Source organism: Ustilago hordei (genome assembly GCF_900519145.1).
Source record: "Ustilago hordei strain Uho2 genome assembly, contig: UHO2_contig_21, whole genome shotgun sequence".
Taxonomy (NCBI): Eukaryota; Fungi; Basidiomycota; class Ustilaginomycetes; order Ustilaginales; family Ustilaginaceae; genus Ustilago; species Ustilago hordei.
In genome coordinates, this window is record NW_024545274.1 from 231,953 (window position 1) to 255,207 (window position 23,255).

A 23,255-nucleotide genomic window follows, 5' to 3' on the forward strand; every position below is an offset into this window, starting at 1 on the left:
CGATGGGAAGACCTCGTGCGAACAAGGTGGGAGCAGCTGCAGGAGCTCTGGCAATGAAACCAGACACACGCATCGGAAAGATGAGAAGCTGATGAGATGATGTGCCACATCCGCACATCAATCACGGCAACTTTTCTCGATTTGGCCGGCTTGCGCTCTCTGCTTCGATCTCTACTTGCACATTTGCGTGAGAGAGATCAACATCCCCCCAACTCTGCTCAAATTTCCACCCCAGGGGCTCACTTGGAGATCAAAGCAGGTATAAATAAAGACTGTGCTGATCGACACACGCCACCCCACCTCAAGCACCATTGTCCTTTCCCTCACCATGAGATTTCCTCTGACCATATCTTTTTTTGCACTGGTGGTCGCTGCCATGCACTGCTTTGCGTCTGCAATGTCGGCATCCGACCGCCAAACTTGGAATGTGACTAAGAAGGCCTACAGGAAAGGCGAGTTGCTTTCGTACCGAACAAGTCTGTACAGCTTTGCCGACGTCCCTAATCTGCAACATCACGCCTGGGTACATGCTTTGGCTACTGGAGTCATCCCGATTGCCAAGCACGGACTAGCTCCTGCGGCCGCGACTGAGCCTGCAAGATTGCCGTCTTCTTATTTCTCGAGCGTCATCAAGCCAGGACATCAACTTCACAACCAGATGGCGCTGCACCAAGACATGGACGCTTATGCCTTTTGGAAGAAAGAGGGTAGCCAATCTCATTTAGTACAGATCGACAAACAAAAATGGTCCTTGCAACCTCTGCGTGAGGTGCTTCATCTTTCTTGACACTAGATTGGCTTTGTCGAGAAGATCCCCATCCCGATCCCGATCCGCCTATCCTTCAATACTCAAGCATACTTTCTTTGGGGCAGCAGACTGGCACTGCGAATCACCAAAGTTGCCGGCGTTGAGAGGCAAGGGGAAGTGGGCAAAAGAAATCCATGTTTGTTTGTTTGTTTTTATTGCCAAAAAAATCGAATAAATTGAAACCAAAAATATGGACACAAAATTGCCAAGAAAGTTAATCCGGCATCGCCTCGGAGACTGCTGAACATCAACATCTTGTAGGAGGCCAATTCGGCCTATCGGCTCGCATCAGGTAGATTATTGCGATGGGCATCCGATAGTCGATATGCCGATGCCCAAGGAGGAGGAGCTGGGACCATCCAAGTCTGTGTCGCGAGCGACAAGCGAGCACGCTGCTTGTTCTAACACACTCAAGAAAAGGGAAAAAGAGTCGACGCGTCGCGACGAACAAAGGGAACCGCCACCACCATCCCTCATTCTTCCCTTTCATCTCATCCTCGATGAGCCAAGGGACAGATCTGTCAAGCTGCTCATCAATAATTCATGCAGGACTTTCGATCTTCGGCGTGCAGGACATGTCAATTTGCTCATCTGTCACTAAATCTAATCTGTCAGAACTCTCATCTGTCAGAACTCTCATCTGTCAGAACTCTCATCTATCACTCCTCTCGTCACGATCAGCTGTCACTCTCCTCATCACCATCTGCCTTGTTCGAGCGAGGTTGGGATCGATCATGTAGCCTCTGGAAAGGGATATAAGCAGATGGAATTGGGAGAGGAGATTCATCTTTGATCCATCCCATCACTCACTCAGACTACACATCGAACACTCCCTCCGAACGGGAAGAATAGAGAAAGATGATTGCTGCACACTACCCAACTCAATCCCGCAACACCAAGAGCCAAGATTCGATGGTGACTGCTGCTCGAAGCATCATTCATTCCATCCCTATCCTCAGCCATCATGGCAAGCCTTCACTTGCCAGTGCAAGCACCTCTTCGTCGGTCGAGAGCGAGAAATCTCGTCTCATCCCACTCATCCTCACATCTGCCACGACGAACATCGTTCGCAACTACGGCGCAATCACTCACCGCAAACAAGAAGAACGTAAGGAAGAGTTGAAGCGTTTAATCTCTCGTCCTATCTCGCAAGAAGAACGCATCTACCAAACATACTCGCAAAATGCAAGAAGCAGGCAAGAGGTGGAGGAGAGACAAGAGCGAGTCGAAGGAGAGCAAAGCATGGCCAGCGTCTACTCAACCGACACTTGGGCGAACGAGACAGACGACGAGTTGGACCGAGTTGGCGATGCATTCGAATTTGACATCTACTGCCGCGGGGAGAAAGTCAAGGAGGACCGAAGTTCGATTCAGACTTTTGCTTCTAGCGAGAGGAGCTATACTTTCTTCTAATCGCTCTGCTTCTTTCACTGTACTACCATTCGCTGTATTTTATCGCTCTTTCGCTTTGCAAATCCCTTTTCAGATCGCAGCTGGCAAAGTTCGGAGGTGTGAGAACAAGGTATTCATTACACACACGAGTGCAATCGCTCAAGAAGGCTTGAACTTGTCCTTCAACCTCGCAAATCCACCCGGCTCGTCTTCCGTATCCGCTTCTTCCCGCTCATCCGCCTCCTCCTTTCTCGACCCCAAATGCAGTTTCTGCTTGAGTCTACTAGCTAAACTTTGCTTCTCCCCCTTCCCATCCTCGTCTTCTCCTTTCGCCTGCGTCCTATTCTTCTCCTTCTTCCTATCCTCTTTCTTCCCACCTTTCACCTTGCCCATTGCCTTACCGTACTTTTCCATCCCAGCCAGCATCAAGAGACTCTTTGACAATGCCACCCGGTCCAAATCAACACCTGAATCTTGCAGCTTCTTGACAAAGTATCTGAAATGTGCCGTTCCTGCCCTATAGTGTCCTGACAAAGGACTCAGACTGGTCAGTGTACCGTTGTTCACTTTGAGCAATCCTGCTGAGAGCACGCGGCCCCCATAGAGGAACGAGGAGTGTTGAAAGTATCCAGTCAGCTTGAGTCCGACATAGAGCTCATGACGAGAGTTGAAGACGTAGATCCAAGTATTGTTGCCGATGGTTTTGCGCAGGAGCATGTCCGACCAGTTTGATGAGTGGAGCACGTCGAGCTTGCGCGATTTACCGTGCCCCTTGGATTGATAGTGCTTTGCGGCTTTGTCCTTTTCCTCTTTTGACATCTGTTCGCCATCGTTGGACGATGAGGAAGAGGAGGAAGAGGAGGAGGAGGAGCTACCGTCGAGGTAGGAATCAAGCGAGCTTTCGGATACACCACGCTGCAAGGCTCGTCGCTCCCTATCCTTCCGCAACTCGTGCTGCTCCTCTTCATCGATGTCAACAATGCCTCTACCCTTGCCCAGATCCTTGTGCTTGTTGCGCTTTGTGTCAACGGGTTTACGATTCCTGCGCCAAACAAGCTTACCATTCTCAATGTCGACAATGTAGTTTCGCCTCTGCTCTGAGCTGAGATAGATGACGCATTCCGAGTCGAGCCTCTCTCTTGGACAGTCATCCAGACTGACCTTTTTACCATCTCCTTGGTCGAGCCACTTGAAAAAATTGTCGCGGGTATCTGCCTCCTGCCAAGCTTTGTGGTAGTATTTGAGATTGGAACCGTAGCGGTGCTTGCGATCGACCATCTCGAGCCAGTATTGCTCTTCCATCATCTTGCTCAGCTCCTGCGCCTTGCCTGCGCGAGTCCACCACTCGATCAGCTTGAGAGCCTTTTGGTGAGGATCTGCGATGCTGCGAATGTTGTCGACTTTGCCGTTCTCTTGGGCGCCAGGAACATGGCCAACTTTGGTATCACCTTGTGCGAGCTTCTGTTCGCCATCAGTTCGATGAGCAGTCTCGAGCGAAGGTCCGCCTTCCACAGGAGCATCAGCGCCTCCGTCGCCGCCTTGATTTGCTGGTGAAGAGTCCATCTTTTCGCCTCCAGCAATCTGGCCTGCTAGTAGCTGACCTCGTTTCCATCTGGACGTAGCATCGTTTTCGCCATTGTTGGAGGACTTGTTGGCCTGTTCTAGTCGCAAGCGATGGACAGCATCGGACCATCGAGTGTCGGCAGAGATGTTGCATCCATCGAGCTGCCTTCGTGTGCGATAGCCGCGGTAGTTGCGCTGGATTAAAAGGGCAGCTGCCTTGTCGCGGTCATCGTTGTGATCATGCTCGTTTGAAGAGCGGCTCATACAGGCGGAACGTAAGGGAGAGAATCGCGCGGGAAAATGAAGATTGACAAAGGTCGGTCTTGAAGCGACACTTGCCGAAGAGAAGAAGATGAAGGTGAGAAGATGAGAAGGTGGGAAGATGGGAAGGAGGGAAGATGGGAAGGAGGGAAGGAGGGAAGGAGTAAAGGAGTAAAGGAGCAAACAAGGCTAATTGAGTTGGGTCGCGACGCGTGTTAGTCGTGCTGAGATGCGGCACGCCTCGTCACGTGCAAGAATTAATTCAGAATGTTAGACTTTGAGATGGTTATCCGACTTCCGAATTTAGGATGAGAATTTGGTTTGCTGGGCAGCTTGGCTTGGAGTGTTTGACTCTTGACTCTTGACTCTTGTGTACACCACATGGAATCTTTGATTGTCGACTCATAGCAAGATGTCGAGGGAAACAGTCAGCGTCAAGGTGGAATTTGGAGGAGGAACGGAACTGCTATTGGCACCACCGCACGAGAAGAAGCACAAGATCACTTTGCCGCGCAACAATGCTTCAGGCCATCCAACCAACGTCACTGCTCTGATCGAGTACATTCGCAAGAAGCTCATTACTGAGCGAGAAGAGCTGTTTGTTGATCGTGACTCTGTGTAGGTTCCCGCAGTAAGCTGAACAAGTTTTGCACACTTACAAGAGCATCGACGCATTGACCAAGCAACCACTCCCATACTCTCTTTCTTGGGCCACAGTCGAGCGGGTATCCTCGTTCTCATCAACAACGGCGATTGGGAGCTTGAAGGCCAAGGCGACTACGTCTTGCAAGATGGCGATGAGATCGTCTTCATCAGCACTTTGCACGGTGGCTAGACGCCGATTGCTTCTTGAATTAGAACGATGGAGGAATGTGCATTTTACCGATTTGCCGTGCAATGAGTGATCGATTCCGTTTCCGCTGCATCTTTGCTTCTCTGTTTCCTTTGGCACGACGCGATCTTGGTTGTCGGCATTCTTGCTTTATTGCTCTCTGTCCTTCTGATTACCATCACCCTGCTCCGCCCTTGCAGGCGCTCTCTACCAACATGCCCGCCTCGTCTAGTGCTGGTCTTCGAAAGCGATCCAACAAGCAAGATACAGCAACACCTACAAAAGGCTCAGCGGAGAAGGCAGCAAAGTGGAAGCAACTACCATCTCAAGCCAACAAGAGGTCGACGTGGCGAATGCTCTCCTGGACCTGCTCGGCGGCTCTCTTCCTCCTGGCCTACCTCACCTACCAGAACAACGGAGAATTGCCAAGATATCTGCTTGAGCGCACCTCGATCCGACCGCAATCATCGTCTCGATATCAGCATCAGCATCCTTTAGATCAAGAAAAGGCTCCAACAGACAGTCGGGGCAGTCAAGCAGAGACTCTCTTCCCTCGCACCAAACGAGCTCCTTCTCTTCCCTATGCACTACCACCAACACGAGCGCTGCCCGAGCATCCAGTTGACAAAGCCGACCTGAAGAGGCAAGCCGCCATTCTGGAGGCATTCAACCATTCCTGGTCAGCATACAAGCGCGATGCATGGGGCTACGACGAGTATCATCCCATCAGCCAACACGGTTCTAATCTCAATGGCAAGCATGGCCAAGGTATCGGCTACACTATCGTCGACGCGCTCGATACACTCATCCTTTTCGGCCTGAAGCAAGACTACGAGCAGGCCAGAGACTGGGTCAGAGAGGTGCTCGACTGGCATGTTCCCGGACGAATGAACGTGTTTGAGACCACCATCAGAACGCTCGGCGGTTTGCTCTCAGCTGCCGCACTGATCCGCGATCCTCCTCATGCCGCATTTGAGGCCAACGAACAAGATGCGGAGATGTTCATCGCTCGTGCAGTCGAGCTTGCTGAGCGTCTGAAGCCAGCTTTCGATACACCCTCCGGTGTTCCGCTGCGTGAAGTGGACCTAGAGACAGGCCAAGCCTTTGCGGATCTGAACAACAACAACTCGTCCAGTCTAGCAGAAGCAACGACAATCCAACTCGAGTTCAAGTATCTTGCACATCTCACGCGCAATCCCGAGTACTGGCGAATCGCTGAACGACCGATGCAAGTCGTACGGGAAGCCAGTGCTAGACTGCAACACCTCCAAGGATTGCTGCCTATCTTTTTGAACCCGATCAACGGGCATTTTTACAACGGAGAGATTCGACTTGGTTCTCGTGGAGACTCGTACTACGAGTACTTGATCAAGCAGTGGTTGCAGACAGGACGTTCCGAGAAGGTGTATAGGGACATGTACGATAACGCACTGCGCGGTATAAAGCGGCTTCTTACTAAGCCGTCGGTGCATTCCAAACCTCCGCTTATGTTTACTGTCGAGCTTGCACCGAGGATGCGAGCTACGGACGGACGACCGTACATGCAACTCGTACCTAAGCAGGACCACCTTGTGTGCTTCCTGGGTGGAGCCATGATGCTAGGCTCAACTTGCACAAAGGACATCTTTGGCGAGACTACCAAACGGCCTCTCCCACCGATCTCAGATGTTAGCAGAGGCGACGAGACGGATAAAGAAGACTGGAGACTCGGGCACGAACTGGTGCGAACATGCATGGACACCTACAGCAAAACCAAGACTGGACTCTCTCCCGAGATTGCATTCTTCAAGACTCGATCCGAGGTCAACGCCACGGAGGCGCAGAGGATCGCTGCGAACCGTGCACCTCTGCGGCGCAATGTGGATTGGTACATCAAAAAGCCACCTGCTTCCTACTCGGGAAGGCCAAACCCGCTCATCGATGCACGAAACATTCTGCGACCCGAGACGGTGGAATCGCTCTTCATCGCATTCTCGCTCACCGGCGATGAGATCTATCGGGAGTGGGGATGGCAGATCTTTCAAGCCTTCGAAAAGCATTGCAAGGTCGAGAGCGGAGGATACTCAAGTATCGACGACGTCGATGCAAAACATCCGCAAAAGATGGACAAGATGGAAACGTTTTGGCTCAGCGAAACGCTTAAGTATCTCTATCTGCTGTTTTCCGATCGCGATGCTCTGCCATTGAACAAGTGGGTGCTGAATACTGAGGCACATCCTCTGCCTGTTTTCAAGCCTCATTTCCCAACAGGATTCGAGTAAGTGCAATACAGTTTAGCTTGCAATACCAAAGCATTGCGAGTCTGAGGCCTGGTTGGTGCGGATGGTGAGAAGCTCAAGCTAAACCAAGAACAAAGGGGTTTGAGGTTAAAATGAGACTTTTCTCAATATATATTGTAGAAACTCGTTCCGATCGGCGGTTAAGCGAGATGCAATGCAGACGCAAATGCCAACTTCCCCTGAAAACGTTTTTTTTCTTTTTTTTTTTTCTTTTTTTTTTTTTTTTTTTCTTTTTCTTTCCTTTTAGCGGCCTGTCAACGGCCACGGTAACTCTCTCGTGCGAATACTAGCCGCACGAGAATGCTCGATCGATATCCTCTCGCGCGAATAGACGTCGCACAGGAAAGTTGGATACTCTCTTGCAAATCGTTGATCTGCTTGTACGGAAGCAAGTACTTCAACTGGCTTCCATCTAGTTCTCCTCCCTGCTGCAATCCATCTAGATCTCCTCCTTGCTGCAATCCATCTAGTTACACCATTACACCGCGCATACAGCTTGCGCACCTAACAACGTAACACGGCCTAACCCGCAAAATAAATCCAATTAAATCGAATTAAATCGAATTAAATCGAATTAAATTTGACAGTGTTGGCTGAGGTTGGTGGGTTGAGAGCTGTCAAAGAAGAAAGTCAAGTTGTTCTTCGGCTTTGCTTGCCTTGCAGTGGCCAATCCTTGAGGCTCAAGTCTTGGCTCTGGCAAGCCGACCGCCTTTGGATGATGCTCAGCATTCGACTTGCCTTGGTCAAGGGCAAGCTTTGATCTCCTGGCCATTTGCCGGAGTGGGAGGGACACAAACCTTTCTTGACGAAGCCGAGAAGCCAACAAGGGGGATTATGTTTAGGGGCCCCGAAAAGGTTAGCTTCGAGTTGCAGTGTAACTCTTTGTTGTGCCCGTTGCAAGCTTGTCAAGCAGCATTGGCGCGAGGGTTGTGTAGTGCCTGCTAAGCGCTTAGTCTGAGGCTTGTCTCTGATGTGGATAGCATACTAGCTCACCTTCGCTTGCACTAGTTGCAAAGACGAGCATCGGTGCAGTACATATACTGGTCCTCTTTCCTACCCTCCTCGTCATCCTCCTCCTCGTCATCCTCCTCCTCACAAAGCATCAACTTCTTCAGTCCCACTCAGCATACTAGCAAAGAGAAGCAAAGATGCCGATCTCTATCAAGTCTCCCTTTGCTCCGCTCACTTCGGTGGTCTCCAAGTACATCTCAGACCACAAAGCCCGCGTAGCAGCACAAAGGGAAGCTCAGGGCACCACTTCCGGCCCCACTGGAGCTGAGGTCGATGCCCACGTCGCCAGTACTCTCTCTCGCAAACAAGGTGCTGCACTCCTCGCCTTCCAGCTCCAACCCGCCCTCGACCTCCCCTCAGTGCAAGTCGACAACGAGGGTCGAACTCTCGGCTTGGAAGACCCCAACGACGCTTCTCTCAAAGATGACCCAAACACAGCCCTCCGCGCTTCAGCTCGACCCTACGTCGTCCCTGTAACCTCGGTCTCCGATCCTGCCCTCCTCGCAGAGGTAGAGGAGGTCACCTACGGCATTCTAACTTCCATCCCTCTCTTCCCACTTCCCGATCACGCATCAAACGACGTCGAGGGTGTCAATCAGTACGGCTTCACCGATCCCCGCATTTACGGCGGAACGTCATTCGATCTCGTTGGCAATGGAATGCATGAACCGCTCAACATCATCATCTCCTCCCACTCCTCCCCCTCAATCCTCACTCGTAAAGGTTTCCAGTCCTACTGTCGAGCGCTCGACTTTGATCGAGAATGTCTCGCTATTCACGCTGGAGGTTACCAAAAGGCTTTTATTGATCCGAGGGGGTGGAGAGATCAAGAATTCATCTATAGCCAGGTCTATACCCCTTTCGATCACGTTTTTGGTACCTGTATCGAGTCCTTGGTCGGTGGAAACCATATTAGAGCTTGGCAACAGCAGGGTTCACAAGCCTGGTTCTTGGCCACAAGCAGAGAGGAGGATGCAAGTAAGAATCATATGATCATCCCCAACGGTTACAATATCGGTCGTAACCAGCTAGTGCAGATGGCCTTGGGAAAGAACAAGGATGGAATGACCAGTTTCATGTTGACAAAGTACAGCACCAAGGTGGAGTTTGTCGCTGGCTTGATGCCCCAAGGTATGCAAGGCGTCAATCATGATATAGCTGTAGATGGCTTGACTGCCGTCTTGACTGTGACCGTGGTGGAGGCGGACAAGTCGCGTTGGTTTGGAGCCAAGGAGGTCGGCACGGATTCCGCTGAGCAGGTCGTGGATGAAGAGAAGGAAGGAGGATGGGAGCAGAGCGCTGATGTGGTCGACCCTGCTGCACCTGCCCAAGAGGCGCATGACAGCCGAGAGAAGAGCAGCAGACCTATCTCGTTGGCAAAGAGGTACAGGTTCGGCAGTAAGCCTCGCCAGAGCACCGACCAGCCGCAGCAGCCGGTGACAGAGAAAAACACCGGCGTCTGGACAAAGTTGACGAGGTTGTCCGCTGCTCCTAAGCATCAGCCTACTGCCACAACCATTGCTGCTGAAGGCGGTACTAGTGCTGAAGCAGGCAGCTTGCCCGCCTCTGTCGGACAGGCAACTGGCGCCGTCGCTGCACCCGCCATCGCCGCCTAGTTCATCTCTCCTCACCCATAACTACATGATCACAAGAAAGTAACGAGCAATATAGCATCTCTACGAACAATATCTCCACCGCCCACCTTTCCCTTCTCATCTCCTTTTCAAGACCTAGTTCTTGTAACACAGCAGTCCATACCCCACGCAATACCCAACTATCATATCTTTTTACATGTTTCAGTGTCTTCTATTGCATCTATGTTTACTTACTTGGTCAGTGCCTCCTTACCGACCTGCTTGCTCCTCTGTACCTCGGCATTATCCTTTCCCTCCACCTCGCCCTTTACTTTCTCGGTACAGAACCAGAGATCTCGCAACCTGGGTGTGCAGTTCTTCTCCAACTCTGCATCTCCTTTGTTTGTAAACTGCTCCAGACACTTATCGTAAGCGACCACTTGAGTTACGCATCGATTCTTAACCTCCTTCAGCAGCGGCACTGCAGCCGCGGCGCAACGTGAGAGTTCGGTTTTGTAAGGCTCGCAAGCTCCTGGGTTTTCTTGATTGGCTAGGATGCAACGCTGGAATGTGTCTGTGGCCGTACAAAGCGCAAAGAGAGGGGGGTTAGGTTTAGCTTGAGATGGGCAATAGAGCCGAGGGAAAGGGTCAAGAAGCGTCACTTACCCAGCTGCTTACCGCATTTGGCAGCTACTTGATCTATTGACGATTCCATCTTGCTCTGTGTATACAAGGTGTGAATGAGGTGGAGAAGCAAAGAAGAAGTGCCGGAGAGGTAAGCATCAAGAAGAACGTTGAAATCCCACCTTTTACTCCACAAAATCACCCGATCCCTTAACTCATCCGATCCCTCAACTCACCCGATCCCTCAACTTACCCGATCCCTCAACTCACCCTTAAGAATTGACGGCCCGATCCCTTAACTCACCCTTAAGAATTGACGGCCCGATCCCTTAACTCACCCTTAAGAATTGACGGCCCGATCCCTTAACTCACCCTTAAGAATTAGCGGCCCGATCCGGTGTTTAGAAGATTTCACCTCCACACACCAACACTTTCGCACAGACACCAGAACTCAGCTTTCTTGGCTACCCTTTACCGTTCTAACCACCACACTACGCAACCCTCTGAACGAAGATCACGATGGCGAAAGGCTCATCAATATGGATCGACCAGCTCGTCTCACTGCTCGGTCTCGACAAGGAGACAGTCAAGACTCAAATCCTGCCCTTTCTCGACTCATTCGACGATGAGACTTTGCTTCGCACGCATTTGCAAGACCTTGTTGGAACAGACACGGCGCTCGCAAAGTCATTCCTTCGCGACTTTACACGGTCGAGATTTCCTCAGCAGGCGGGACATGCATCAGGCTCAACAACACCGACTCTGTCATCCGCGCCTATGTCTGCGAACCCGAGTGGAAGTGGGAACAATCATAGTAGCGCGCAAAGAAAGCGCGCAAAGAAGACACTAGCAGAGCGAGCTGCGATCGGACAGACACTCGCACCGAGGAAATTCGAACATCCTGGCCTTGACCAACAAGATCAGATGGCAAAGCTGCAAGAGGCCTTCGGAGGCATGGGTACTGTGTATAGGAAAAAGCAGGATGACCAAGACTTTTTTGCTGGTACGAAGGGCAAGAAGGGCAAACATGGCCGAGCAAAGGCAGAGCCGTCGACAGGACCTCGCGAGAGTCCTCAGCCAGAGGCCGCACCGTTAATCGACTCTCATCCCGCCGAAGCATCATATTCGGCAAACATCGACGAGCCCTCTTCATCCATCTCTCTATCCAAACCATCGCCGCCACCAACAGCCGAAATGCTCGCGATCGATGCCGTCGTCGAAGAACTCACTTCCCCCCTTCCCCCCTCATCCTCAACCTCTTCATTCATAGTCAACCGCAGACTGTGCTTCTGCCAAGGCCGTCGTCATCCCCTCGCACCCTATGCCCCACTCTGCTACTCGTGCGGACTCATCCTCTGTTCAGCCATCCACCCATCCCCACTCTCCCCCCTCTCCTCATGTCCATCATGCTCCGCCTCACCTCTCCTCTCGACCGCAGCACGATCCGATCTAGTCGCCAAACTCACCGCCGAACGAGAAATTCTCTACGAACAGCAACTTCTTCAGATCCAACTTCAACGAGAACAGAAGAAACTCAACAAATCCACCGCCCGCAGTGCTCGGGAAGAAGAAGCTGCACTGTTCCCTCAACTTGGTGCTCAACCCGGTTCCATTTCCACAGCTACGACAACGGCGTATGGACACACAGGACCGGTAATGGGCAAACACGGTGCGCTACAAAAGGCAAGAGCTATTGCAGCTGGCGCACAGAGAACAGCAAAAGTGCTGAGTCTGGATATGAAGACGCACAAGCTGAAACAGCATACCAAGATCACAAGGCCAAAAGCGACGGAAGTAGCAAAGGCAGATGCGGAGAAAGGGAAGGTGGTGGAAGAGGTCGAGCAAGATCCCTTTGTCGGGTTGGATGGATCGGAACTGGTTAGGAACGATGCTGATGATGGGTTGCGTGCGACAGCTGCTGCGGGCGGTGGAAAGGCAAAGGCGGTGGCGAGCGGGACAAAGACGATCCCAAAACGAAGCTGGACCTTTGCGGGCAAAGAGCTTACTTTGCAGGCTACACCAGCTGTCAAGTAGTCTTACACGACAATGCACGTGTTATCCCCATCTTGATGATGACAGTGAATTCGTCCGCCTGGTGAGCAGGGGTGGCGACTCACTGCGTGCTGCTGAGTTCTCGGACGCAAGGATCTGTTCGACGAAAGGCCCAACCACCTACACGAATGCGGCTTGCAATTGCACTGCTCAATCGACCGGCGAGGCAAGCACCCCGCACAGAATGCGAATCTGCTCTTCAGGCTGAAGCAATTCTATCCCAAGCCAACTGTGCAATGCCATAGGTTACAGCAAGATTTACCCAGACCCTGTCAGCTGTCAGCAACGCTCTCACGGGACGGATAAGATCTCAGCTTTCCTCAACATCGCAGAAACAGTTAGCAACACTAGAGTAACAACACTAGAGTAAAAGAAAGCGGAACACGGAACACGGAACACGGAACACGGAACACGGAAATAAGGAACGAATCGGTGGCCTGACAAGACACACTCAGCATTCCAAGCGATACACCAATCGCAACGCTTCAAGCTTCCTCCATCATCCCTTGTCCCTCCCTATCCTGTTCTCAGGCTCCACACAGCATCTCATCTCGGCGTTTCCTGTCACGTTCTGTCTCGATTGATACCCACCCAACACGCCATACCAACGCTTCGTTGTAGCCCCACCCAACACGCCATACCAACGCTTCGTCCCACATTGTAGCCCCACCCCGACTCCGCTCCAGCTCTTCAGCCCACCTCCGTGATTGTTGCTCTCCCCATTGTTGCGCATAATATTTCAGCCCCACACGAACTTCGCAGCAAGCGCACGCCTTTCAACTTGGTCAAAGTCGATCAACAGCTGCCCTATAAAGAGCGTCGGCCTTCAGTCTTGAACTTTGGCACGCGAAACCAGAACCGTTTCCTTTGTACCACAAAGGCTACTTTATTCTCGATACTCGGCTCGGCTGCTCGACTCAACTTGTTGCTACATTAATCATCACCCTTGTTCTCTCATCCAGACCCCAGCCTTCCTTTCGGTCTGGACCGTACGTCACAATTGCTCTCCTCACCATGCGGGCAATCGCCAAGGTTGTTCACTCTTCCTTTCGTAGGGTCGAGCGTGCTGCTGACTGGCTCACAGGCTCTGCAGGTCCCGTGTTCATTGCGATCTGCATTACCCTAGTAGTCGGTGGAGTATGGACCTTCTTCAGCTCCATGTTCCTCGAGATCGCACCTATACCCACCGAGCTCGCCAACCTCTTCCACACCTACTCTCCGGCACACATCGCACTTGGTCTCATCCCAACACTCTTTGATTCGTTAACAAAGGATTCCATCGCGACACTACGCTTCTTTTTCTGGTTGATACTGTGTCTCTTCACCGTTTACAGCATAGGATGGCACTACTATTTGGCATGTACCGTCCCACCAGGTTCAGTCTGCGAGGGTCTCGGCGATGCAGTGCCTGAAAGAAGAACTGGGCCAGGAAGCAACATCTGGTGGGCGCGGTACCGAACAAGAGCGGCAAAAGCGTCGGGCCCGAAAGTGCATGATCTCCACAGTGCCAAAGGCCATGTGATGACACACGAACCGCCTGAGGCTGCAGCTCCGGTTCGAGTATCTTCGGTAGCAGATCTCAAGAAATTGAACAAGGCGTTGGATGGGCTAGATAGCAACAGAGCAAAATCAGCATCAGTGACACCGTCAAGATCGTCATCGGATCGCATGCCTCCTACAGTCAATGCCTCGCTCGCACAATCTCATCAATCTTCGTCCAGCAGCGAACGTGGCACACCACGAATGATACCCAAGAGCGACCTCCCACTCTCCGTTCACGATCTCAATCCTGTCCTTGCTTCGCCTATGTCTTTCGAATTGGAACCGTCCAGCAACCCTCTCTTCCCACCACGCCCACGCCCAAGTCACGACAGTGTCCGCGCTGCCAATGTCACCGCGGCAGCAGCAGAAGAAGAAGACTTGTACACGGGCGAGAGCGAGATCGATGAAGACGACCAAGATCTCTTCCCTCTTGCTGGTATGTGTCGCAAGTGTCCCACCATCCCACTCTCCAAAGCTCTTTCCGTGCTGCCACCTGAGCTCCGCAAGATCGAGAAACAGATCCGCAAGAACGCGCCTTCGCAAACTTTCAGCTCCAAGCTCTCCTCCGAGGACATCGATGAAGGAGAAGCAGAAGTACGAGCATGGCTTGGCGAAAGTGCGGCAGAGAAACTCGTCGCTCCTCCGAAACCCGAGCGTGCTCACCACTGCAGGGTTTGCAAAACGTGCACGCTCAAGTTCGACCATCATTGCCCTTGGCTTAATCAGTGCGTTGGGTTGGGCAACGAGCGGTACTTTGTGCTCTTCATGTCATGGTTGAGTTTTGGATGCGGGATCGTAGTCTACTCGGGTTTCGGAGTCATGAGGAGGTCGTTGAGCTGGAGTGCCGACTGGCCGTATCTGTACACGCCGAGAGTGCTGGTGATGCTGCTGTTCATTCTGGCGCTGGTGATGGGATTGGCGCTGTTCGTGATGGCTGGCTGGCAGGTGAATCTGGTTGGTAGAGGCGAGACTAGCGTCGAGTCGCAGGATCATGGTAAGTGACAGCGAATTACCTTGCAAATGCAAATCGAGGCTGCAAACGCTGCGTAGATGCTAACTTACTACTCTTTCTATTGATCTCCTTTGCATTGCATACACCACGTTCTTACAGCACACTATCGAGACTTGGCCAAGAAGCGTGGTCAAGAGTTCGTCAACGTGTACGACATTGGTTGGCGTCGAAACCTCGAGCTCTTCTTCAATGTTGGGCCTGGATCACCTTAGTAAGTTGCCAGACAGAGCTCTCTAGAGTCCTCATACCTGCTGGTAGACTGACTATGATCATCGCTTCTTTGTTCCTCTACCCACAGCGGCTGGCACACGATCTTGCTTCCCATGCGAGTGCCACCCTACTCAGATGGCTGGCATTTCGCAAAGCGTCGCGGATTCAGCGGCAAACATGCAGGCATTGACATTCAGGAACAGCTCACCGACGAAGAGTTTGACGACGACCACTATGACGCCGTTCCTGCATCCCACTCCTCGGCGAAGACAGGTCAGAAGCTGGCATCGTCTTCTTCCAAATAAACAACATTTGCTTGCTATCATGCAGGCTCATTGATCTCTTTTGACACATTGTATACCCTTATTCCCACCAGTGATCTCTTTCATGAAGATTTTCTGAAGCCAGTGACAGTATGATCCGCCTCGTTAACCGGTCAATTGTGAAAGACCGGGAGCCAGCCTGCCGATGGGCCGAGATTGGTCCGACCTTCGTTCATGCTATCTAATGCAGCAGCTTCCCCTGAAATAGGAGTGAACTGCGGTCTGAGTCGAGAAGATGAGCCTACGGTCTCGGACAAGACGGCGTAGAAGAAGCCCGGTCGGTGTTGGTGTTAGCGAGGTCGCACGTTCTGATAGAGCATCCAGAGAAACGCTTCTTGATTCGCCGCAGAGACCGGTCAACTCTGCGCCGCTTCATGTCCACGTTCAGTATTGCAGCTCTCTGCACTTCCCAGTTTGATACCGTGCTCCTTTCTTCCTGAGCTTACTGATGTCATTTCTTCCCGTAGACCCTGCATGGACTTAACTCGACGACGCAGAGCAGGTACCGAGATGACCGGTGGAGAAGGAAGCAACGTTGTTTCTTTGGGCCGGACAGGGAGAGATCGTCGGGATCGACATCACCGACCAAAGACGATTCGACGTAGTTATGCAGAATGCGAGAAAAGTACATCGCTTAGCCTTTGCAAACATTGCATGAGAGCTGTTCTTGACAAGCACGTTGGTGGTGCTCTTCTTCTCAGGACTCAACGTTGTATGCTGCAGGTACGACAGTTGCACGGGTACTGTAGGTGCAGTGGACACCGCATGCTCATGCTAGAGCCAGCTCAAGAAGGATATATACCGAGATGGTTGTGGTGCAAAGATGTCGGTGATAACGAACATCGTCCACCAACTCTTCAGCGCCTTCTACTTCAACGAAACCTCCGTCAAGATGAGCAACACTAGCGCCGTCACACCTTTCCCTGGTGTCTTCACCTCGAGCAATACCCCTGCTCGCCTTCCTTGGGACACCTACAGTAAGCATTTCCTTCACTCAACGGCTTTTCTGCCCTTTCAATCACTGACAAAGCTCTGAAGCCCCTCCGGCTCTGGTATACTAGATTACTGCAATGCTCCTCACGTCAGCGCCAAGCATTACGAGCTTCCTCCCCAAGCCAAGAAAGACGCCAAGCTCGTCTTTGTCAACGTCGTTCAGCGCCACCACAAGCGCACACCCGACAACCTTTATCCCAAGGAGAACGTCTTCAACCCTCCCGCCGGCTGGGATTGCTCCAACTACCAGCAGATCTCGTACGGTGTCGGTGCTAAGGAAGATGTAAACCTTCAAGGACACGGCATCTATCGCAAGATCGAGAACCCATCATGGCACCCTCTCAACAGCTTGATCTGGAACGGTACCTGCGATCAAGGTATGCTCACTGCTGACGGTCTCAGAGACAGCATTCAGCATGGTCGTGACTTCTGGTCTGTCTACGGTCCTTGGGGTAAGAACGCCCTCCTTCACGATGGCATCAATACGAAGGATGTCTACTTCAGGACCAGTAACAGTGATCGCACCTACCAGGTTTCTGGTGGCCTGATCGCCGGTATGGACGGATGGAAGGTTCCAGGCAACTTCCCTGTCCATAGCCAGCCGGGCAACATGGACGACATTGTTCCCAACTACAGCTGCAATTACGCAAACGATTTCCGTAACGCAGAGCAGTCTCTGCCCGCTTGGACTGACCACCTCAACTCCAAGTCTGACCTCTTCGACTCGCTCAACGCCGTTGTCGGCACTGCTGGCCAGAGCGGCTGGAACAGCTGGATCGACCACCACTTTGATGCTATGGCCTCACGCCAGTGCCACGGTCACGAATTGCCCAAGAACCCTGCTTCGGGTGCAAGCATCTCGCAGGATCTCGCCAACCAGGCTTACAACGAGGGTCACTGGGAGTACGACTACATTTGGAACTCAGGATCCGGAGCTGACAACTACGTTAAGTACGGCTTCGGTGTCTTTATGCAGGAGTTGAGCAGCAACCTGCAGAGGTTCAAGGGTGGAGAAGATAGGTACAAGCTGAAGTACTACGTCGGTCACGATGGTACCATGGTTAGGCTGTACAAGTCTTTGGGTCTTGCCGGTCAGTTCAAGTGGCCTGCGATGGGATCGGAGGTCGTGATTGAGGTCTATAAGCAAAAGAACGAGCACTACGTCCGATTGCTCAAGGACGGAAAGCCTATGCAGACTGTTGTCAAGGACATTGCTGATGAGCAGGGCACGATCTCCTGGGTAAGGATGCTCTTCCTCCAGCGAATGCTCTTGAGTGCAATGCGGAATCATCATACTCACCCCTTTGTTCGCATTTCGGTATCTACTTTCGACGTCCACAGACCCCCATCGACAAGGTCATCACCTACTTCAACTCCCGCGTACCTTCAGACATCTACTCCAAGTGTGTTCTCGGAAAGTAAGCGCTATTCCCACAGCCACTCCCCTTACGCTTTGCGTTCCGCTCAGCACGGTCCTCCTCGTCTCCCGCACCATCCTTGCTTCCTTCTCATGCTTTGTGTTGCTACCGAAGTCGGAGTCGCTTCTATGCGCGCACACTCGGACCGCGCCGCAGGATGCTCCACCAAAATAAGTTATGCGACCTCAGCTTCTCTTTGTCTGTCTTTACGCCGGCTCCCTTCCCTTTTGTTCTCCAGAGCAACTCCGTCTCTGTGTCACCTGCTCATCAACGTCTCAGAGAACATATTATCATGCTTGTGTTGCTTGCTATGAGTTTCAGCTGCCGGTGCCAAGCACTTATCCCTGCAGCAATCCTCATAGCACTATATTGATCCGCTGAGTGCTCGCCACGTCCGGCTTGCTTGGCTCAGCCATCGCCACACCATCCTCGTCGCTATGCCACGGCACGCTACGCCGCGCTTCGATTCGCTTTTCAGCCGCCGATGCAGAGCTGTGTTCGCCGCCGTTTAGTGCATGAGGTCGACCTCAATGGCGCTTGTCTACTGTCTGCTATGCCTTGCGATGTCACTAAGGTCCGGCGGGGACAGTGCTGCAGGAGTGTGGCCAAGAGCGGTAGGAGACCTTGCTGTTTGTGAGGAATAACGGCCAAAGTGCAGTTTTGTCGTCCCTTTCATGGGTCCTGCTGTTTGTTCTTCAGAGGGCCTAAGCTACCCCTTTTGCCCTGTCACTCCTTCTTCCAGGTCAAAGATGCACCGATCGAAGATCACCGGCTGTCAAAGTTGACGAATTAGCCCACTTTCAATGACTACTTCTGAGCCGGCGAAGCTTGCAAGGCCGAGCAGGTCAGACCATCGGTGGCAACGGTTCTGCCTTCACACTAGTGTTTCGGGGCTGGCAGACATCATTGAATCGTTTCCGCTCTCCTCAATCAGAGAACAGCCACAACATGCAGAGCTCGGGCCCCGTCCGAAGCCAGACAGGGTCATCCAGCCGAGGTCGGGAGCGTCGCTAGTCTGCCGACCTGCGACGCTCTGCACAGTGAAGGATGAAGCTCAGCAGATACTGTTGCGTTCTGATGGTCGCGCATGCTATCATGGGTCAAAGCAGCGACTCATACTCAGCTTGACTTGCGTCACAGCCTAGGCAAAAAGGAACAGGGTCTCGATAGCCCCGGGCTGGCTGCATCGAAGACTAGGAGGCTGACAGAGGTGCGTTGCTCACTATGCTGCAAGCCTGCATTTGTCCAAGGGCTCTGCTGGCCATTATGCCTCCATGTCTTTGTCTGCATTCGTGTGGCGAGACCGACAGTTCCCCTATAAACACCCCATGCTCCCTCCTCCAATTGCTCAGCCCCATCACGGTTCCCCTCATCCTCCCCTCCTTTGCCTCTCTCTTGGCACGAACCAGCTTCGAGCTTGGGTTGGCAACTCTACACAAGATGTCTCACGTCCCGATGATGTTGCGGCCCATCAAGCCCGAAGACCTGGTGTTTCCCCACGAGATGAACACGAATCGCGACCTGTTAGCGTTCGCCAACCTGATGATCCGACCGCCACCAAGCAAGCCTGTCGAGATCTTTATGATTTGCGACATCGTGCAGTGCCTCATCACACTTTTTGCCTGCACCAACGTCATGGTCAAAAAGGGTCGCATGCGAGATTTCCGCATCATCACGTTGCGCAAGAGTCCTTACGGCACTTTCATCGTCCCCAACGCTATTTGGATCTTGCTCACAGGCATGGTTGTCTATCTTGTCGAATGGACCGTTTTTTGCACCTGGATAGTGTTCGTGCAGAAGACGAACAGGCCGCTAGCCGAGTGGCTTTGGTACATCCCCTTTCCTTGGTGAGCACGACGCAACACAGACGTGTCGTCTCGGTACTGAATACAGTGTCACTAACTGTGGCCTTGAACGATTCGTTTACTCGTTCGACTTCGTTTCGGCTTATCTCCGCCACTTTTCTCGCGTTGATCGCAACTGCAACTCTCATTGTCATCGTAGGCTTTCGCTAGCATACTCAGCTTGGGCAGCAGGTGAGTTCACACCGGAAGTCAAGGCAGTGCAGTCCTGTCGGATCGCATCCCGTGGCCGACTTAGGATGCCGTCACCACACGTACATTTCCTCCCATCTCGCAAAATTAACATCAAACATTCTGCTACTCCTCCCTCCGTCAATCACACGAAACAGGTTACGGTTTTGTGCTCACATGCAGTCCTCGATCGCCCATCTCGAATCTGCTCGGTAGAAGAAAGCAGGAATTCAGCGGCAGCAGTCTAAGCTGGTACCACTTGCCAATCCCACACTCGGCATGGCTGATGAATACGTTTTTCGTCAGCGTCACCGTGGCCATGTTCGGCTACAACATCGTCGTGACGGCATTCGCTGGCAAGCAGCTGGCGAGTACGCACGAGAGGCCCCGCGACATCATGGCTCTTCTCTTTGGGCAGCCGTTCACACATTCAGAAGCGTGGCTCAACGATGTACCCACGCAAGAAATGCTGGACTTGGTGAAAGTCGGCTGGGCCGCCATGATGAACGTTTTCCGCATCTGCTGCGTAGCACTAGCCTCGTACTTGGTGTTGACCACGATGACCATTGTGGTTGCCTTTCTGTACTCGGTCCCAAACCAGCTGTTCCTGATGGACCATCTGTGTCGTATCTTTCCCGACGTCCCTGCGGAGCAAGGTATGAGAAAGAGGAGCGCTAGTGAAAACATCAAGATGCTGTGGAAGATCGGATTGCCGCGTAACCTGAAGGGCCCATCGTACTCTGCCTTCAAAAAGACATGGATGGTGACCATGATCGGACATTGGCAATCGATTCTGTTGCTCGCAGCCGTGTCAGCATTTATCGTTCCGCCGTGGTTTCTCTTTTTCGTCCCCTGGACCAACGCCTATGAAGGACGAAGCTCGGATCACCAGGTCATGTTCATCGTCGCGTACACGATCTCGGTCGCCTTTTTGTCCGCTGGTTGGGTCACCGGTCTTTCAGCTACGTTGACGTACGATGAAATTTTCAAGGCGATAGCCGGGCTTGGTAATGGCCATATCACGGATCCTTTGTCGAGCTCTAGTCAGGAGAGTTCTATGCCGCGTCATAGTCGAAGCTTCTTGGGCAAGTTCCCTGGCGCCAAACTGATCCTTCCGCCACCATCACTCACTCGCTCCAAGTCGCTTCAAAGCCCAACATCATCGCAGTCGCCTGGGCTGCTTCGCCCTATGCCGAGCTTTACGCCTTCTTCTGCTGACTCGCACATCACCGAAAAGGACGATATCCCGCTTGACGATTATCGATACCCTTCTCCTGTCAATAATGGGAACAAACTGACCATTGTGACGGAGACAACGATCACGGTACATCACGATGATCTGGAGGCCAACATGTCGGGCCCGGAATCGGTCTCAACGTATTCTAACCCTTGCAACGCGGGCAATTCTCCGACACAGGCCACATCGCCATACTCCTTCCTTTCCAGGAAAGCGAACCGCTCAAGCAAGTGAGATTCTTCTCTCTATCTGCAATCCACCCAGTCTTTTCTTTGTTTTCCCATATATCCGTCCAGTCGTTTGTACATCGGTTTTGTCACATGGAAATTCAAAGACGAAGCTTCCGCTTCTTTGCACAGTGGACTCGGCGATGCTGTGAGGTGAACTGATGCTGTAATGAGTGTTCTATTGCTGTCTAGACTATCCCTGAGATCGATGCTGGTTCTGCTCTAAGAGACTGAAGGAGTGTAAGGAGCGTATATTCTGAAATCTATGCTAGGACTTGTTGATGACTTTGGTAACGATGAGCGAATTAGGAACTTGAGCATTGACCAGCTTGAGAATGTTGGCCGATAATGCAACGACAAGCACTAAGCATCCCCATGCGGCAAGAGCTATCGCAGCCTTCCGTAACCTCGAACTGGGCTGATCGGCAAAGAGCGATGCGTAGAGCACACCTGGCAAGATGAAGCTGATTGTCGTGCTGCCAACGGAACCGACAAAGCCAAGGATGATGGAAAGATCGTCGACGAGAAGACTGATGATGAAAGTGGTGCTGAGAATGCCTGCAGTCATGAGACACCACTTGCCTAGTGGGATTTCTTCGTCTGACTCTGTCAAGTCTTGCTGTTGCTGCTGCTGCTGCTGCTGTTGTTGTTGTGGCGGGTTCGGCTGACGAGGTTGTGACGGAACATTCTCATCATCGTGATAAGGCTCGATGACATCTTCTCCTTCGCCTCCATCTTGACTGGCAAGCAAGCTCGCTTCCGCTGCGGCATCATCCAAAATCTGCTGCCTCCTACTTGCTTTCGAAAAGACCTTGTCCAAACTCGCCCTGCACGGATGTACTTGCAGCGGGTAACTGAAGATGGTCAAAATGATAATACTGACCCTTCCAAAGCAGACAAAGAAGCTCGTGCTCGGATACATTGCAATAATGTTATCTCCCACATTACTTCCAAAGCTGAGATAGCCCAAGACTCCAACAATAAGATACACCAGCCCACCCGTCCCAATTGAAGAGCCAATCGCAGTATTCACCCGACCTTCTACGTTATGGAAGAGCTCGTTGTAGACTGGAAGCATGTTCTGCGCGCATGTAAACGCAAAGACGAAAACGGGAAAGATGCTGAGGGTGTGGTAGGAGATAACGATCATTTCGACTTCTCCCTTTGGTGGGAGGGAGGCTTTGGCTTCGGAACTGAAGCTGTAGTGCAAGACGATGATGACGAGGTAAAAGACTGCTAGCAAGCTGAGGTAGCTCGTGTGCCTTAACGAGTCCAACCTCTTAAGGAAGCAGAGCGGGATGAGCAAGATGATAAGAGCGAGAATCCAAAAGCTCCTATCCAAGAACAGTGTCGGAATCTCGTGCACATCCCTGTGAAACGCCCTGAAGAAGCTAACAATCACCTGCGGCATTAACTGCCCACAGATGATCAGATAGGAGATACTGACACCGTAGCACTTCAAAGCGATCGCAAGGTCAAAGTACCATGCTCCCGCAGGCAACGCTTGAGATGCGATTGTGAAGAAACTGTTCTTTCTCCCTCCTGCTCTCGCTGCGCATCTTGTCAGCAGGTATAAACCCAATGCAGCTGTAAAGCTGCAAAAGAAGATGAGAAAGATACCAAGTAGCAAGCCTGTGTATTTGAAAGCGCCGGGTGTCGCTAGCATGCCAGTGCCAATGATGGTGTTGGTGAGGTTGCTGATGCTCGAGACGAGACTGGCTGAACCTTGTCGTTCCATTGAAGCGGTAGATACGATGCGGCTGCTTCGAAGAGATGCATTTCGGATGTTCGAGTTGCGCAGGTGGGAGGGTGCTGGTGGTCTCCGTGGCTCATCTTGAGCATAGGTGAGGGCGACCATCGCTCC

General features: G+C 52.1%; 12 protein-coding genes across 12 annotated transcripts; 9 read left to right on the forward strand and 3 right to left on the reverse strand.

Annotated features, from left to right (window-relative positions):
- Positions 1-328: 328 nt before the first annotated feature.
- On the forward strand, positions 329-787 carry UHO2_06824 (uncharacterized protein; the record flags this gene model as incomplete). Its single annotated transcript, XM_041557862.1, has 1 exon — positions 329-787. One exon carries the CDS (start codon positions 329-331, stop codon positions 785-787), a length of 459 nt encoding a protein of 152 aa, XP_041413796.1.
- Positions 788-1,666: 879 nt separating this feature from the next.
- UHO2_06825 (uncharacterized protein) lies at positions 1,667-2,221 on the forward strand (the record flags this gene model as incomplete). The annotated part of the gene is made up of 1 exon (XM_041557863.1): positions 1,667-2,221. One exon carries the CDS (start codon positions 1,667-1,669, stop codon positions 2,219-2,221), a length of 555 nt encoding a protein of 184 aa, XP_041413797.1.
- Positions 2,222-2,359: 138 nt separating this feature from the next.
- UHO2_06826 (uncharacterized protein) lies at positions 2,360-4,027 on the reverse strand (the record flags this gene model as incomplete). The annotated part of the gene is made up of 1 exon (XM_041557864.1): positions 2,360-4,027. One exon carries the CDS (start codon positions 4,025-4,027, stop codon positions 2,360-2,362), a length of 1,668 nt encoding a protein of 555 aa, XP_041413798.1.
- Positions 4,028-4,436: 409 nt separating this feature from the next.
- On the forward strand, positions 4,437-4,859 carry UHO2_06827 (uncharacterized protein; the record flags this gene model as incomplete). The annotated part of the gene is made up of 2 exons (XM_041557865.1): positions 4,437-4,642; positions 4,742-4,859. 2 exons carry the CDS (start codon positions 4,437-4,439, stop codon positions 4,857-4,859), a joined length of 324 nt encoding a protein of 107 aa, XP_041413799.1.
- A 212-nt stretch (positions 4,860-5,071) lies between these two features.
- On the forward strand, positions 5,072-7,117 carry UHO2_06828 (uncharacterized protein; the record flags this gene model as incomplete). Its single annotated transcript, XM_041557866.1, has 1 exon — positions 5,072-7,117. One exon carries the CDS (start codon positions 5,072-5,074, stop codon positions 7,115-7,117), a length of 2,046 nt encoding a protein of 681 aa, XP_041413800.1.
- A 1,166-nt stretch (positions 7,118-8,283) lies between these two features.
- Positions 8,284-9,762, forward strand: UHO2_06829 (uncharacterized protein; the record flags this gene model as incomplete). The annotated part of the gene is made up of 1 exon (XM_041557867.1): positions 8,284-9,762. One exon carries the CDS (start codon positions 8,284-8,286, stop codon positions 9,760-9,762), a length of 1,479 nt encoding a protein of 492 aa, XP_041413801.1.
- A 209-nt stretch (positions 9,763-9,971) lies between these two features.
- On the reverse strand, positions 9,972-10,435 carry UHO2_06830 (uncharacterized protein; the record flags this gene model as incomplete). Its single annotated transcript, XM_041557868.1, has 2 exons — positions 9,972-10,294; positions 10,387-10,435. 2 exons carry the CDS (start codon positions 10,433-10,435, stop codon positions 9,972-9,974), a joined length of 372 nt encoding a protein of 123 aa, XP_041413802.1.
- Positions 10,436-10,863: 428 nt separating this feature from the next.
- Positions 10,864-12,378, forward strand: UHO2_06831 (uncharacterized protein; the record flags this gene model as incomplete). The annotated part of the gene is made up of 1 exon (XM_041557869.1): positions 10,864-12,378. One exon carries the CDS (start codon positions 10,864-10,866, stop codon positions 12,376-12,378), a length of 1,515 nt encoding a protein of 504 aa, XP_041413803.1.
- Positions 12,379-13,410: 1,032 nt separating this feature from the next.
- Positions 13,411-15,465, forward strand: UHO2_06832 (uncharacterized protein; the record flags this gene model as incomplete). The annotated part of the gene is made up of 3 exons (XM_041557870.1): positions 13,411-14,932; positions 15,050-15,161; positions 15,249-15,465. The coding sequence occupies 3 exons, from the start codon at positions 13,411-13,413 to the stop codon at positions 15,463-15,465; spliced, it is 1,851 nt and encodes a 616-aa protein (XP_041413804.1).
- Positions 15,466-16,306: 841 nt separating this feature from the next.
- On the forward strand, positions 16,307-17,898 carry UHO2_06833 (uncharacterized protein; the record flags this gene model as incomplete). The annotated part of the gene is made up of 3 exons (XM_041557871.1): positions 16,307-16,460; positions 16,545-17,716; positions 17,818-17,898. 3 exons carry the CDS (start codon positions 16,307-16,309, stop codon positions 17,896-17,898), a joined length of 1,407 nt encoding a protein of 468 aa, XP_041413805.1.
- A 1,436-nt stretch (positions 17,899-19,334) lies between these two features.
- UHO2_06834 (uncharacterized protein) lies at positions 19,335-21,398 on the forward strand (the record flags this gene model as incomplete). Its single annotated transcript, XM_041557872.1, has 3 exons — positions 19,335-19,741; positions 19,899-19,930; positions 20,086-21,398. 3 exons carry the CDS (start codon positions 19,335-19,337, stop codon positions 21,396-21,398), a joined length of 1,752 nt encoding a protein of 583 aa, XP_041413806.1.
- A 261-nt stretch (positions 21,399-21,659) lies between these two features.
- Positions 21,660-23,249, reverse strand: UHO2_06835 (uncharacterized protein; the record flags this gene model as incomplete). The annotated part of the gene is made up of 1 exon (XM_041557873.1): positions 21,660-23,249. One exon carries the CDS (start codon positions 23,247-23,249, stop codon positions 21,660-21,662), a length of 1,590 nt encoding a protein of 529 aa, XP_041413807.1.
- Positions 23,250-23,255: the final 6 nt, after the last annotated feature.